The 15,949-nt window shown below is 39.8% G+C and overlaps 1 protein-coding gene across 1 annotated transcript in view; it reads right to left on the bottom strand.

Annotated features, from left to right (window-relative positions):
* Positions 1–1,230: 1,230 nt before the first annotated feature.
* The window catches only part of erfl3 (Ets2 repressor factor like 3), a 97,594-nt gene continuing 82,875 nt past the window's right edge, over positions 1,231–15,949 (bottom strand). Inside the window, exons 3-5 of the mRNA XM_056474819.1 lie at positions 7,082–7,197; positions 5,954–6,978; positions 1,231–5,721 (exon numbers count right to left, since the gene is read on the bottom strand). Of these exons, the coding sequence (XP_056330794.1) occupies positions 5,116–5,721; positions 5,954–6,978; positions 7,082–7,197 (1,747 nt within the window). The 3' untranslated portion in view covers positions 1,231–5,115. The remainder of the gene's footprint in view (positions 5,722–5,953; positions 6,979–7,081; positions 7,198–15,949) is intronic.

Here is a 15,949-nt window from a genome sequence, read left to right as displayed (position 1 = left end):
ATAATATATCTACTAAAAGACGGAAAATATTACTGTACAAACTGCATTGCACATAAATCAGAAGGACATTTTCATATTAGTCAATAATATTACTGTAATTAATTTAAAAACTGAATACATACAGATTTACACACATTTACTCAAGTAAATAAACAGAATTAATAATGGGCTAAAAATCTGCGGAATTTTGCGCACACAGATTCCGTGTGGACCTAGTTATCGTCCCATGCCTATAGTTGTGAGTGACCAAACAGACAAACAGTATGACAAGGTGGACAAAATTATGACATGAAGATAAGTTTCTGAAATGGAGACAAATATGTCCTAATTTTCCCATAAACAAATAGTTTTTGCTTCAGCTTTTTACAGACATTTTGAACATGGCCACAATAAGTAAGGCGAGAGTCCAGACTGATTCCCAAATATCGATATGTAGATACAATGGAAAGTTTTTGATTTGAGAAAGTGATGGGATTGGATATGGACAATTTTCGCCTAACATTACAAGCCTTAGTGTAGATCCATAGACGTGCGTTTTGTAAGATGCAAACTGTTGTTTTTCAACTCTCTAGAAAACGTGTGTGATGACTGCCCCTCTACCACACAGTTGACCATGTTTTTACTGTTTTAAAATAATGACGGTTAAAGTAATTTAAAGAATAACTGTTTAAAATAATGATTTACACACACCATTGTTGGTTTACAAAAACTAAACAAACATAATTCTGTTGCACTACTGCACTTGATTTTAATTTTATCGTAAAAACAAAACAAGAAACTGTTAAATGAGAATCTGAAATATTTTATGGCATACTTTAAAAAAGGTGATTTAATGTTTAAAAATGTTTTATCTAGATTTAAAAAAAAATTAATTACACTTCATATTTTCAGATTTTTCATAGTATATGTATTGAGTCGTTATTATGTCACAAACCGACATATCAAGCATTTGGTAGAGGCTGATATTTTAGAAATTATGAGATGTGTTGAAAAAAATGCATTGAGTTTGTTAACTAGTGACATAAGTTAAGAAATTCAATCCTGACATTTTTTTCTTGGTGGAGTATTTCAAGGGTTAAAACGGATGCATTTCAGTGGTGTAGTCCTAAAAACATAGGTGGTGTACTATTACCCTACCCACCCAATCCAAATTTTAAATTTAGGCAAAGAAACGACGAAAGTCAATGTATCTTTGATTCATTTAATTTATATATATATACACACACACACACACACACACACACATTGCACAGCTGTGGTTTGCTGACTAACTAAAAAACGAGTTCAGGATCAGGATTCTGCTGCCGATTTTATATCAAATTTAAAGGGGACTGAGGCGATCATTTAGTACTGTACAGGTAATCGCAGAGGTGTTAGAGGGGCTGAATGGAAACATAGGAGGGCTAAAGCGACACCCATGCTGTTTTATCATTTTACTTGAACGTTTCAGCGAGATTTCATTCAGTTGATTTGTTGTGATCTTCGAAAAACTCAAATCCTCAATACACAAAAATTAGGGAAGTCTAATCACCAAAACAAGTGAGTATACCGAGAGTATGATCCTCAGATGTCGTAATACCCAAAGAGCTCGTTGAAAAAAGTAGGCATACTGAGTATACGTGCGTATAGCAAGGACTACACCACTGATGCATTTGTGGTGTAAAGAAAAGCTGCGGAAGCCAGATGGCTTTTAACCAGTTTAATTGACCCTGATTACATTTTAATTACAATTCTGAAAAAAAAAGAACACAAAAAAAATGAATAAAGGAGGAATTAAATGTTACATCGTGGTATTAAAAACCGTTATTATGAATTATGGAACCACAGAAATTAAATCCAAGAAAGTGGGAGGGATAGAGACTTTTACACAATAAAACAATACACAATATATCTTTTCAAATCATACAATCCCCCGATGAAAAAAAAAAAATGTACAAGAGCAAGAAATCAGTAACTACAAAATAACAATTACATGACATGAGAACAAATCATGAGCCCGATCCTCCACTGAATGCCCTTCCTCCATCTCTCCACAATAACCACCCATATTAAAAGTTACAGTTTTTCTTTAAACGTTAATTTACAAAATTTTCAATGTTACACTAAACACACTGTTGGGTTGCTCGTGGGAGGGCGGGGCTGAGGGAAACATTCTCAAAAGGATCTCTTACAGTATTGTATACAATGTTATCATGACTACAAATGTCAACGAAATAATAATAACTAATAATAATAATAATTAGGATGAACAGCAACATTGACATCAGAGAGCAGATAAACAGGAGCAGTTCGGGTAACGAAACAAAACATCATTCGACGTCCTGGGTAACCGACGAGAGCAGCCTAAGAGAAACCGAACATCTTCCCTCCTAAATAGAAATAATGCACTCACGTTGTGCCCGAACAAAAGTTAATAGCCTGCACTGGTCAATACTGCTCACCCCATCTCAAAATTCAGCCCAGCCTCCTACATTATGAGGTATATGCCAGGTTTAAAACAAGTGCACACTAGTTAAAGACTTGACTCGTTGATAAAGAAAGGAGAACTAAAATCTTAAACATAATCAAATCAGGGTTGCAGTGGGAATAAGGCAGCTAGAAATAGTCCCAAACTTTCGAGGAGGTCACACCATTGCCAATTTTGCAGCACATCAGACATGATATACCTTCCTGTGACTGGAAAACCATTATATCACGCCTCCTGCCTGACTGGCCGTCGCTTGGATGTCTTGAGTCCTGTGTTGAACTTCCACAGGGCTTTAGTGCACACAGGTTTATGAGGTTCATGATGCAAGGTTTCAAAAGAATTACAGCCTTGGGTGTGGTGTGACATACATGCACGGAGACCCACAGCCTCTGTTAAACACAAACACACACACATCAGTTGTGGCAGTAAGAACAGGATGTTGAGGAGGTGCATGCTGGTTAAAGATCCGAATGTGCCACATCATCTGTGGTGCAAAGCTCTCGTGCTTATTCTTTCGCTCCTCTACCCTACCTTTTATTAATGTGATAAGAAAAGCAACATGTTCCTCCCTTTCCCGACATTATCCCTGAGGAGAAAAGTCAACCTTCCCCTCGAAATGAAGTCGGTTACAAAACCCCCTGAAACTGATATATCTGTTAATGCTAGGCTTTCTGTTTGTAGTAAGTTTAACAAGTAATATATAAAGGTATATTGAGTGTATACTGTTCTTTCTTTATTTATTTTTTATATTTCCTATTTCAACATGCTTTTAAAACAAGGTATAAAAGGCTGTGTGTGTATATGTGTGTGTTCATGGGGGTATGATAGAGCAGGTATGTCCAAACTCGGTCCTGGAGGGCCGGTGTCCTGCATATTTTAGTTCCAACCCCAATTAAACACACCTAAAGCAGCTAATCGCGCTCCTTCTAGGTATACTAGACACTTACAGGGAGGTGTGTCGAAGGAAGCTGAAGCTAAACTATGCAGGACACCGGCCCTCCAGGACCGAGTTTGGACACCCTGTGATAAAGTTACTCCATTTCTGCTTTCTTTCTATAAGTTAGTATTTAATTGTTTGGGATCAGGATTAAGGAGTGAATCTGCTCTTCCAACTCCCCACCCCGTCAACATTAGGATCTCACAAGGGTCTGTGACTTGTAATATTGATTAAAGGACAGAATTGACACTTGCTTTTAAAGGGGGTACATCATCAAGTGCCAAAATAGTTAGACATGGAGTTCTGGTCAATCTTATATCACTGTACAAGCTTGTGTGTGTGTGGAGGGGGGATGCTGGTTTAGTTCACGCTAAAGGACTAAAGCAGGGGCGTCCAAACTCAGTACTGGAGGGCCGGTGTCCTGCATAGATTAGTTTCAACTTCCTTCAACACAAGCTGCCTGGAAGTTTCTGGTATACCTAGAACACAGGTGTCAAATCCAGTTCCTGGAGGGCCGCAGCTCTGCACAGTTTAGTTCCATTCCTGCTTCAACACACTTACCTGTAGGTTTCAAACAAGCCTGAAGGACTTAATTAGTTTGATCAGGTGTGTTTAATTAGGGTTGAAACTAAACTGTGCAGAGCTGCGGCCCTCCAGAAGCTGGATTTGACACCTGTGACCTAGAAAGAGCTTGATTAGCTGGTTCAGGTGTGTCTAATTAGGGTTGGAACTCAACTTTGCAGGACACCGGCCCTCTAGGATCGAGTTTGAACACCTCTGGACTAAACAACTGTAAACTCTCTAAAGAGTATCACCTTCAGACTGTCAATTCAAACCCTAACTACCAAAGAACCAATCGTTTAAGAGAGTTAAGAGTATGGTCTCTGAACCGCATGTTTGGCCTGAGTCATTCATCCCCAACGGAAACAAAGTGGTTCAGGTATGGTCCCAGAGGGAAATAAAGACAATGAAAAAGAGAGCAAGTATTAAGCTGAGCTGGTTAGGATAGAAAAGGAGGGAAATATCCTGAGAAAACACACAGCTAGATTTCAGAAACACACATTCACACTCAAATCAGACACACGCTTCATACTGGGAACAAGACAGACATCATGTCTGAGTGTGTGTCTGTGTGTGTGTGTGTGTGTGTGTGTGAGTGTTGAGGGGTTTTGTCCCTGAGGGTTCGGACTTCTGACCAGGCTGGTTTTAGAACAGTGTCTGTTTGTGACTTTCTGTGCATTCGTATCCCACCACATCACATAGAGTCTGTCACTGAGGAAAATAATGCTGGAGACGGAGATCAAATCCCTAAAGAAAAAAGACCAGTCATTCCGATGCCCATCTCTAGCTTCTCTTTGTGGGGTTTTGAGGGATAGCTCACAGGCACTTTGCAAAATAATATTCTCTTCTAAAAAATATAAAATATTCTCTAGTGCCAAAGGTCAAAGTTCATGACTCCTGAGGGTCGCTGGGGCACATGGGTGAACTCATTCCTCATGAAAGTTACACTGAGATGGACTGGAACGTGTGCTTGCGGGGGAGCGGGATTCGATTAAGCAAGGGTCAGTTAGTCTAAGTGTGCAGTGTATGTGTCAGTTCTACTGTTGTCAGTATCAGCAGTCATTGATCTAGAGAGAGTCACGTGTGAGTGTGGGTCCATCAGCAGTTGTAGAGTTGTGTATCAGCAGTCGTCTACATGTGTGGATGCGTATCAGCAGTCCTTGTTCTCCAGTGACAGCTGTGCCGTGGCTCGATGGAGTTCGGCGCTAACTCTGTGATGAGCAAGAGGAGGTGGGCTCTCCGCCTCTCCACTCTCCTCCGCAGTCCCGTTCCTCACTCTCCCCCTCTCTTCTCCTTTCACTTTCTTGTCCTCCGCCTCTTCCATGTGCTGGTCCTGGTCCCAGCGCCTTTTGAACCGGAGCTTCAGTGGAATACACTGGGATTGTGTTTGTGGCAGCCCGCCGGATGACAGCTGCGCGTCCCCAGGCTCTACAGGTTCGCTCTTTATAACAGGGGTTCCTCGTCGACCATTACCTGAGGACGAGGTGGGAGAGATGAAGAAGGGTGGAGGGGCAGGAGCCTTGAACACCTCCTCCTCCTCGTCCTCATCCGGGTGGAGAGCAGCATCAGTGCCGTTAGACTGCTGGTGCTTTTGGCTATGAAGATAATGGTGTTGATGATGGTGATGACGATGGTGATGTTTATGGTAGTGTGGGGGGTAAACGTCAAACTCTTCATCCCTTTCGTCAGCTTCTTCATCACTAATGTCAGTCACTTCAACTTCCTCTTCTGACTCAATGTCAGAGATGGGCTCAACCTATAAATTGAGAAAGAGAAAGGGTCAAAATGGAGTTGGGTGTTGCCAATGGCCGCTTTTCCACTCAGCATACTTAAATATAAGTTTTTAAAACACAAAAGCACCATCTCCAGTGAAGACATACTTTAAAACTAAGCATAGCTAACCTTATTTCAATAATCCTGCAAATTATTAGGAAAACACCTGATCATTTCAGGTTTTCTAAAACTAGGGACGGATCATTTCTGATTACCTTAATCTTGGGCAACCCAGCGCTGTTTAGGGAGCCCGTTGAGGAGGAGTTGGACACCAGTCCTGATCCGCTGGCTGAACTGAGGTCACTGCCAAATGACAACGATGAGCCCAGACCGGATGTGGATGTGGAGGACAGTGAGCCCTGGCGACCCTGACTATCACGCTGTTTTCTGCCCAGTGGAGGAGGCTGGAGCTTGAACTTAAAGGGTGAGTGGTGCTGCTCCTCACTAAGGTGGTGGTGAATAGGGTGTGCGTGAGGCGGTGGTAGAGTGGAGTGATGGCTATTAAGCACAGAGGGCCTCTCGACAGGGCCACGGTCACAGGCCTGGGGTCCGTGCATTCCTTTATCAGGGCGTTGAGGCTGAGGAACGATGATGTTTGGGTAATGAAAGAAGGCACGAGGACTCAGGTGGTAGTTGTAGACGCTCTGAGTGTGAGCTTGCAGGTAGCGCTGCATGTCCTCAGGGTTGAAGGAGAAGATGGAGCCAGGCATGGGGGACAGTGTAGGCGAAGGTGTGTAGGCCAGGTGAGAGCCTGGCGTCATGGAGAGTGCTGGTGAGAGAGGTGGTGCCAACAGGCCTGGTCCTCCCGGACCAGGCAGAGGTGAAACTGTGAACGGTGAGAGAGGTTCAGGGTGCACCCTGTGTCCACCAACATCTGACACTCGATGACCTGTGTGACCTGGACCGCCGTACATCCTGAACATAGCCTCGTGAGACAGACGAGGGTGAACGGCACCTCGAAATCCACCTCCTCCTCTCTCAGCCACTCTTTCCGTCACTCTCTCCTCTGATACGCCTCCGTTTCCATCCTCAATCTCAGAGTTGACAGAAGTCCCATCACTACAGTCGGAGACAGATCCTCGAGCGATACGGCGGCCATTGAACATCCCAGGACTGCGCAACTCTTCACTGCTGGGGGAACGCAGCACCTCGGGCACCTGCATGTCTGATGGGGTGGATGGAGGGAAACGGAAATGTGGACCTGTAGGCACTGGTGGAGCACTCTGAGGGACAGCCGCTCCTGTAGAGAGACAAACACATGAGGAAGAGGAGGTATTAGCTGGGCTTTGTGTTTTCTGGTCTACATAAATGTATGTGATGATATGCGGGTGCTTCTGTTGTACCTGTAGAGCCCATGTCAATAAAAGGGTAGTTGACCAGGACCAGCTTGTTGAAATTAAACTTGTAGGTGAAGCGTTTTCCTTTAGTTTTATGTAGAATTCTCTTGTTGTAATAATACCTGCACACACAAAAATTAGTACACATCAGCACACAGCGAAAATGAAATAATACCAAAAAAAGGATGTAAAATAAATAAGAAATATTTAAGATTCTGTAAACATCCCACTTTGCTGTCCACATCAAATTATATTCGACAGGTTATTTCATTTACACAGAAAGCTAAATAAATGAGAGTGAAATGTCTACTGAATAAAATGTCAAGGTTTGAGTGAAATAATGTTTAATCAGTGTTCAGTATAACAGATATAAACTACAGGTCAAAAGTTTGGGGCCATTTTTTTTTTTTTTTAAGAAAATATTTCTGTTCATCAAGACGGCATTTATTGAATGTAAAATTTTTAAATATTTACATATTTATTTATTACTTATGTATGTAGTTTAAACTAAAATTATTACTCCAGTCATTGTTTTTACCATTACCATTAATAATAATAATAATAATATTAATAATAATAATTAATATTAGAGTGATTTCTGAAGGATCATATGACTCTGAAGACTGGAGTAATGAAGCTTAAAATTCATCATTAAAATCAGTGGAAAAAATGATTAAATTAAATTAGAAACTAATTTTAAACAGTTTAATTTATAGTGCAATAACATTTCACAATTTTACCATTTGTACTGTATTTTTGATGAAGCAAATGCAGCCTTGTTGAACAGAAGCTTATTTTAAAACATTTACAAATCCTACTGACCCAAAACTCTTGACCGCTAGTGTATTTATTTAAATATGAAACTTATTCTAACCTGCACTTATTAAAACATTTAAATGAAAAGTGATCAAATAAAATTCAATTCTTTTAAATAAACCAATGGTTTAAAGGATAGTGGCTGGTAAAATATCATTTTTAAACGGGTCTGCATTGTGGTCCTTAATTTTTTTAAAACATCATACAATGATGCTTGTCTTATGCTGTATTTTGGTATATGAACTACTGTGACACTAAATGACATTTTTTTCTTATATAAATCGTGGATGAAATATGATTTGAGTTGTGGCTCAGAAAGAAAATTAAATGGGACGAATGTTTATGTATTCTTCTATTTATTTATATATATAAACATGTATATATAGAATAATCTTGAGTGCAGTATACATACAACATTTCAAATTAATCCGCTTAATCCCAGTACATCAGGCAGAAAGGAAGGAAAGAAACATTGCGACGTGTGTTTATATATAGAGTTTGTTTATCCTTATGCATACATTTGAGTGATGGGGGTATTGTTAGGACAGCTCTGGTCACTCTAGTTCCAGTTTATGTAACACTATAACCCACTGATAAATTCTCCTTCCTTAATCCCATTATATAATCCCATTCTCTCTCTCCTCCTATCTATATATTAACCTTTGTCCTTCCCTAGCTCTTTACATAACATCTCTCCATTCCTCACAACCCTCCATCCATTTATGTAACTTCAATAACATGGCATCTTTCTTGCAGACCTGCACATGTATGTGTGTAAATCCCTGCGACAACGATTCATCTTGAACCTAATAACCTTTGAGCCACAATCTGTGAATGGCATGTTTCAAGGAAGACATTGAGCTTTTTGAATGCACAGAGGATATATTTACTTGCATTGTACTTGTCTGTGTTCAGGTAGTCTCGCCTATAGAGATTAAGCTGAGACAGAAAAAACTGTGGTGAGATGAAGACATGAGAGGTGTGTTTCAGTTGTTTAGTGTTTTTTTTAAGCAGATTTTTATTTTACCTAGTATGTCCCATCATCACCCAACCAAAAGTTTACATCTTTTCATTCAACTATAAACAAAGACATTAGAGCTACACAATATTTAAAAAAATGACTAAGCAATATTTAATTTTTGGAAGTGGTGTTAGTCAGGCCAGCAGGGGGCACTCAATCTGTGTGAGTCCTGATGCCCCGGTAAAGTGAAGGGCACACTATGCTGTCAGTGAGCGCCATCTTTCAGATGAGACATTAAACCGAGGTCCTGACATTCTGTGGTCATCAAAAATCCCACGGCACTGCTTGTAAAGGCTAATTTATACTTCTGTGTCGAGTTATTGGCGTGACCCACCGTGCTGCCATGCCTTTATACTTCCGCATGCTGTTTGTGTTGCTCTGCAATAACCCAAACGCTAGCTGGCAGTGAGGTTTTTATAATCCTCTGTGTCGAGTTCTTCACTGGTGTTTTGTTTTTCCTGAACGCTAGCTCAAACTCGCTCATTCAGAGGCAGGAACCAGTAAACCAACAACTTTAATCATAAAAAAAAGTTTTAATTTATAGCTCCTCTATTGGACTCGACACTTGTGAACACTCACTCCATCGGGCTCGCGGCTCTCAGCACCGTCCACACTTGACACTGCTATCAAGCTGACTAATCACAGAGCTTGCACTACGCATTGTTGTGAAGTGTAGTTACATTTTTTGAGAGGTGCGCGTCAGCGTTGGCATCAGTCATGGCGAGGGTTCTGTGACCACACCGAGCCATACGCGTGCGCTTGCTGCTGTCGCATCATCCAAGTGGATGCTGCACACTGGTGGTGGGGTGCGCTATATAAATACACATTACTTACTCACTCACTCACTTTATCAGCAATATACAGTTGAGGGCAAAAATATTAGCCCTGTGAAATTTTGATTCTTTTTCCAGTATTTCTCAAGTGATATTTAATGGATCAAGGAAAATATTGCTGATCTTTTTTCTTTATTTTTTTTATTTGTTTTATTTTGGCCAGAATAAAGCTTTTACAACAATTTTATGGTCAATATTATTAGCCCCATTAAGGAATATATATTTTTTGATTGGCTACAGAACAAACTCTTATGTTTAGAAATGTTGAAAATATTTTTTCTCTCATCTAAACAGAACTAAACTAGAACTAACAAAAAAAAAAAAAAAAATCAAATAATTACAATTTAGCAGGAGGGCTAATATTTTAATTTGCGATAGGAAATGCATTTCACCAGATGGAGTTAATAATTCCATTTGTGAAAAATTTATTATTTCAGAATGGTTGGGATTATTTTGCAAGGCAATTCATTTGCATAAATTATTATAGACTTGTTAAATTTAACAATAAACAAATAAGGAAAAAAAGTGCTTAATATTTTTTTTTCTGGGAAGTCTTCATGGCAGTTGGACATAAATATTGAAAAATCAAATGCAAAATAACACTTTGCAGTCTTCACTATATAAATGAAATGTAATTAATCTTTGTAAAAGCTACAAATGTTGTTTCCTGATGCTTTAAACTCACTTGAAATGTTTACACACACACAAAAACAAACAAATGCAAATTATGAACTTTAATTCCACAATGGTTCAACTTTGCACTTAAAGCCCCTACGAACTGGAAGCTGCAACTGTTTTTTTCCACATAGTGATGCAGTTCCTACAGAAACAGAATATTAAATAACAAAACAGTGGGCGTGGCATATTTTTTCTACTGCGAGTTGATTGGATGTAGTAAAGTAGCTATTTTATTCAGAAAGATCGGCAAAATGTTTGGGGAGAGTTATTACAACCGAACAGACTCCTCCTCACCATTTCTGTTTGTTGTCAAAACTAAAAGTTGGAGCGGCGTGGTTAAATACGTTAGCCACGCCCAATTTCTGAGATTTACGTAATTTGACAAATTAACTGAAAAAGAAACCAAACAGGAAGTGCATTTTCAGATTTCAATGAAAGATTAGAAGGGCAAACTATTTTTTTTTCTTAATGACATGCACAGACGAATTGTTCACCACAAAACTAGCTAACAAACGTGAGCTAACAAAATCTTATGGTTAGTTTTGATTTCTTGGTGACTTTAATCTACAAATGACATGCGTTCCAAACTGGCTCCTGGTCAACTGTAATATCCCAACACTTGACATCATTTTGCAGATGTGCACATTGCGACGCCGATACTGAAACAATATAATGTCCAGCTCTAAATGACAGATATATAAGCAGGTGATTAGCGATCGTGTGATTCCAACGCTAACACTTGGCGAGATATAAATATACTTGAGACAGCTGTGGATTAGCATGTCTAGCAAATACACCAGCAGCAGCAGCAGCGTTTGCATGGATAGACATCCAGCTCACACAATCCACTTACTTCTGCACTGTTTGGCTGGAGGTGGTAACCTGAGTTTATATGACGGATGACGGATGAGGAGAGCCTATAACGATGACATCCTGAACTGTGCCGGCCCAATCAACAGGCCAAAAGTAACACTTATTTCAGGGGTTGTCAGAGATGACTGCTTCTTAGAAAAAGTCGCACGATCTCATCAATGCATACGCTTTCTATATAACACGGGGCTGGTTATAAAGGCAGAGGTTGAACCTCCTTGAACTGCTGAACATTTTCTGTGGTGAAAAGCTGTGTATAATTATATACTCTGTGTGACAGTACGTGGGTGGTTCTTGAATTGTCAATTTCTGCAATGATATTATGCTTTATGACGCTTAAAGATGAGGAATGTTTTTGCTTGAATTTATACACTTAAAAAAAAACACACACTGAGGTTAAACTTATATACACAATGAACTATTCATGTCAAATACATTCTTGGTTTTTCAAAACCTTGACCCAAACACCAGAGTAAAAACACAAGCTAAAAGAAAAAAGTTTATATCATAATGAATATTTTGGTCACTATCAAGTAAAACTAGATAACCTAAGCTTTATTAATACTTGACGTTAACCTGTAAATATCCTTAAAACATCATTACTATATTCTCAATGTCAGTAACTTCAATACAAAATACCATCTGAAAACATCCATACTGCTAAAACGACATCAATATCTGAAAATGTTTGAGGAACCATCTGAATAACATCCACGCAAATGCCTGAAAACATATCTAAAATACAGTTTTAAAATGATGTATGAACGAGGAAAATTACTACTATTTACTTGATTATTACACTACATGAAATTTTTAAATACAGTTTCCAACTAAACTCCTGAAAAGGATATACAATTTTCAGAGCCACGAGTTTCAAAGCCATACCTTTCGACAAACTTGGTGTGCGTTTTAAATTAAATATTACAACATGACCTCACAGCAATTCGTAACCTTTTGATTTAGCGACGAATTCGTCCCAATGACATGAACATCCTCCCAATGACAGTTGGGTTTAGGGGCAGGGTTTGGTGCCACGCCTCCTTTTTAAAATCGTACAGTTTCGTACAACTGAACTCGTACAAATTTGTACAAATTAGCCACTAAACTGACAAAACGTAAAATAGTTCCATTTCCGCGTGAGATCAAGTTGAACATGACAATAATTTATTTCCTTTTTTAAAATCATAGACATTCTTAATTGACTCTTAAATCCTCATTCACACTATGAGCGACTCACAGCAACAAAGCAACAAGCGACCGTTCATTTTAACGGAGAGTGAGCGACCACCGTCTACGCAAGCGACCGTTGGTGAGCAGGTGGGCGTGTCGAGTGACACAACAAAGTTGCGAATCCTTCAACTTTAAGCTGCGGTCACACTGGGCTTTTCCTCCCTTAGACTTCCATTCAAACGCACGCGAATGCGTCAGACCGGAAACGCGGGGTAATGCATCAAGTTTCGCAAGTTGCTGCGGTGCAAAGTTCAAGCTTGGTGAACTCTGACCTGCGAAATCGCATCACTTGACTGCGTGAGACCAATCAAGGATCAAAACAGGACCTCTCTGGGGAGAAATTTCAAACATGGAGCAATCGCTCGCTTTTTTAATGTCTAATCATCTTGTTTAATCCCGCCCCTTTTCGCAGCGCCGCACGACAGAATTTCGCACACACAAAGCCCAGTGTGACCGTAGCTTTATGCAAATGAACAGCGACTTTCTTGAGCGACAGCCAATAGGAGCACCAGTACAGCTCACCTGATCCTCTCTCAGCTCGATCAGAGGCCAGTTGTATCCCGGCTGTTTATACCTACACAGACGTGCATTTACAGCAGGTCGCCACCCAGAGCGACAGACTCTTACAAAGTCGCTGCTAGTGTGAATGAAGCATAACTCTGCTTATTAAAAAATGCAAAATAAAAGAGGAAAATAAATATTACCTGACATATCATCTTGTTATTAAGGTGAAACAAGATAACCGACGCAGCATAAACATTTTTTGTAAAGGATATATCTTAAAGTTATACTTTATGAAACATAACAGTATTTAAAAGTAGTGCTGCCCACCACACACACACACACACGCACACACACATACATACACACATGCACCCACTCCCTCAAACACACTTTAAAGAGCATTTGAACTGACTTCAAAGCACAAGAAAGGATTCTTTGAGCGTCTGCATCTAGTGCCAGTGACCCTCCTTCTGACTGCCACATTCACTTACACACCTGCAAACACACACACAACACACACACACATATATGCGCGCTGGCGGGAGCACAATGGACAGAGCCAAAATGAGCACATTTTAACAGATGCAGGCAGGCAGGCTCTAAATGACTTTAGGTGGTACAGTTGAGCAGGTTTCCAGGAAACAATCAGATTTCACTGGGTTAGGACTTGGATTAAACAGCAGATTATTAAAAGCTCTCAGAGTCAATATTCTGTGACTGACGGGAATATAGGAGCTAAACAAACACTGCGCCATTTCCTGGTATTCACAAATCAGGGTCTGAACAGCCAGCTTTAGAAAAGACGCAGAATGAAGAAAGAAGAGAGAGAGGAAGAGGATTATCAGACCGATGCTGAATAGGTGCATGTTGTGTGTGTACTTGTTGCGCTAGATGTGTGAGGACCAAATGTTGAAAAAAGCATCCTCACAAACTTAAAAAGAAATAAGGAACACACAAATGTATGAAAAATAAAATATAAAAATCGACTCACAAATGTCTGAAAACAATCTGGTATTAATATTCTTACCACATATCTAAAAAACCTTGAATATTTACACTCACCGGCCACTTTATTAGGTACACCTGTCCAACTGCTTGTTTACGCAAATTTCTAATCAGCCAATCACATGGCAGCAACTCAGTGCATTTAGGCATGTAGACATGGTTAAGACGAACTGCTGCAGTTCAAACTGAGCATCAGAATGGGGAGGAAAGGTGATTTAAGTGACTTTGAACCTGTGGCATCGTTGTTAGTGCCAGACGGGCTGTATTTCAGAAACTGCTGATCCACTGGGATTTTAACGCACAACCATCTCTGGGGTTTACAGAGAATGGTTCGATCCAGAGAAAATATTCAGTGAGCAGCAGTTCTTTGGGCACAAATGCCTTGCTGATGCCAGAGGTCAGAGGAGAATGGCCAGACTGGTTTGAGGTGATAGAAAGGCAACAGTAGCTCAAATAACCACTCGTTACAACTGAGGTATGCAGGAGAGCATCTCTGAACACACAACATGTCCAACCTTGAGGCGGATGGGCTACAGCAGCAGAAGACCACACCTGGTGCCACTCTTGTCAGCAAAGAACAGGCAACTGAGGCTACAATTGGCACAGGCTCACCAAAATTGGACAATATATTGGATAATCGTTGCCTGGTCTGATGAGTCTCGATTTCTGCTGCAACATTCAGATGGTAGAGTCAGAATTTAGCATGGAAGCATGGATCGATCTTGCCTTGTATCAGTGGTTCAGGCTGCAGGTGGTGTATTGGTGTGGGGGATATTTTCTTGGCACACTTTGGGCCCATTGCCACCAATTAAGCGTCATGTCAACGCCACAGCCTACTTGAGTATTGTTCCTGACCATGTCCATCCCTTTATGACCACAGTGTACTCATCTTCTGATGGCTACTTCCAGCAGGATAACGCATCATCATAAAGCGCAAATGATATCAGACTGGTTTCTTGAACATGACAATGAGTTCACTGTACTCAAATGGCCTCCACAGTCACCAGAGCTCAATCCAATAGAGCACCTTTGGGATGTGGTGGAATGGGAGTTTCACATCATGGATGTGCAGCCAATAAATCTGCAGCAACTGTGTGATGCTATCATGTCAATACGGTGCAAAATCTCTGAGGAATTTTCCAGTACCTCACTGAATCTATGCCATGAAGGATAAGGCAGTTCTGAAAGCAAAAGGGGGTTCAACCCGATACTAGCAAGTTGTACATAATAATATACTAAATTATCAATCCACCCATCAATTCATGTACATAAAAAGCTGAAAATGTCTACAAACTTTTGAAAAACAAACACACAACTTTAAATATCCTTATATCCAAATGTTCAATAACTTCTAAAATCATCTTCAAGTATCCTTGCAAAAAATATATATATTCCGAATTATGTATATATACACAAATCATGTTATGTTTATATACACAAATACACTTCAACGATCCCCAAACAACCTCAAATTCTTCTCTTGTGAAAATGTCTTTAAAAAAACACACACACATCAAAAAAAATCCTTGAAATCCTCACCAATCCTTTCTAAAAATCCTTTGAATTTTTTTTTGCAAAATAACCTTCAAAAACTACCTACAAACTAAAACTAAATACCCTAAAAGCCTTACAAATACACGTTTATCTATTAGCTATACACATCCCTCACATAGTAGTAAATATAGTAAACCCTCTCTACTAGCACATGTTGACCAATTTGGAAAACAGGTCATAAATTGAACACTTCTTTTTTCAGATCTCTATAGTTTCATAATAAATGTAGACTCCTGTTGTGGTTTAGAGCTGGCTACTGTACAGCTCTTATAATTAGCTTGATATTAACAATGGCAGTTCTCATTTAGTATGTGTGTGCGTTTGAAGGATGGGGTTGGGTCTAGAGTGGGCATGTGTGGCTCT

The sequence above is a fragment of the Danio aesculapii genome, chromosome 16, assembly GCF_903798145.1.
Source record: "Danio aesculapii chromosome 16, fDanAes4.1, whole genome shotgun sequence".
NCBI classification, from domain to species: domain Eukaryota; kingdom Metazoa; phylum Chordata; class Actinopteri; order Cypriniformes; family Danionidae; genus Danio; species Danio aesculapii.
This window is presented reverse-complemented; position numbering and strand designations above follow the sequence as displayed.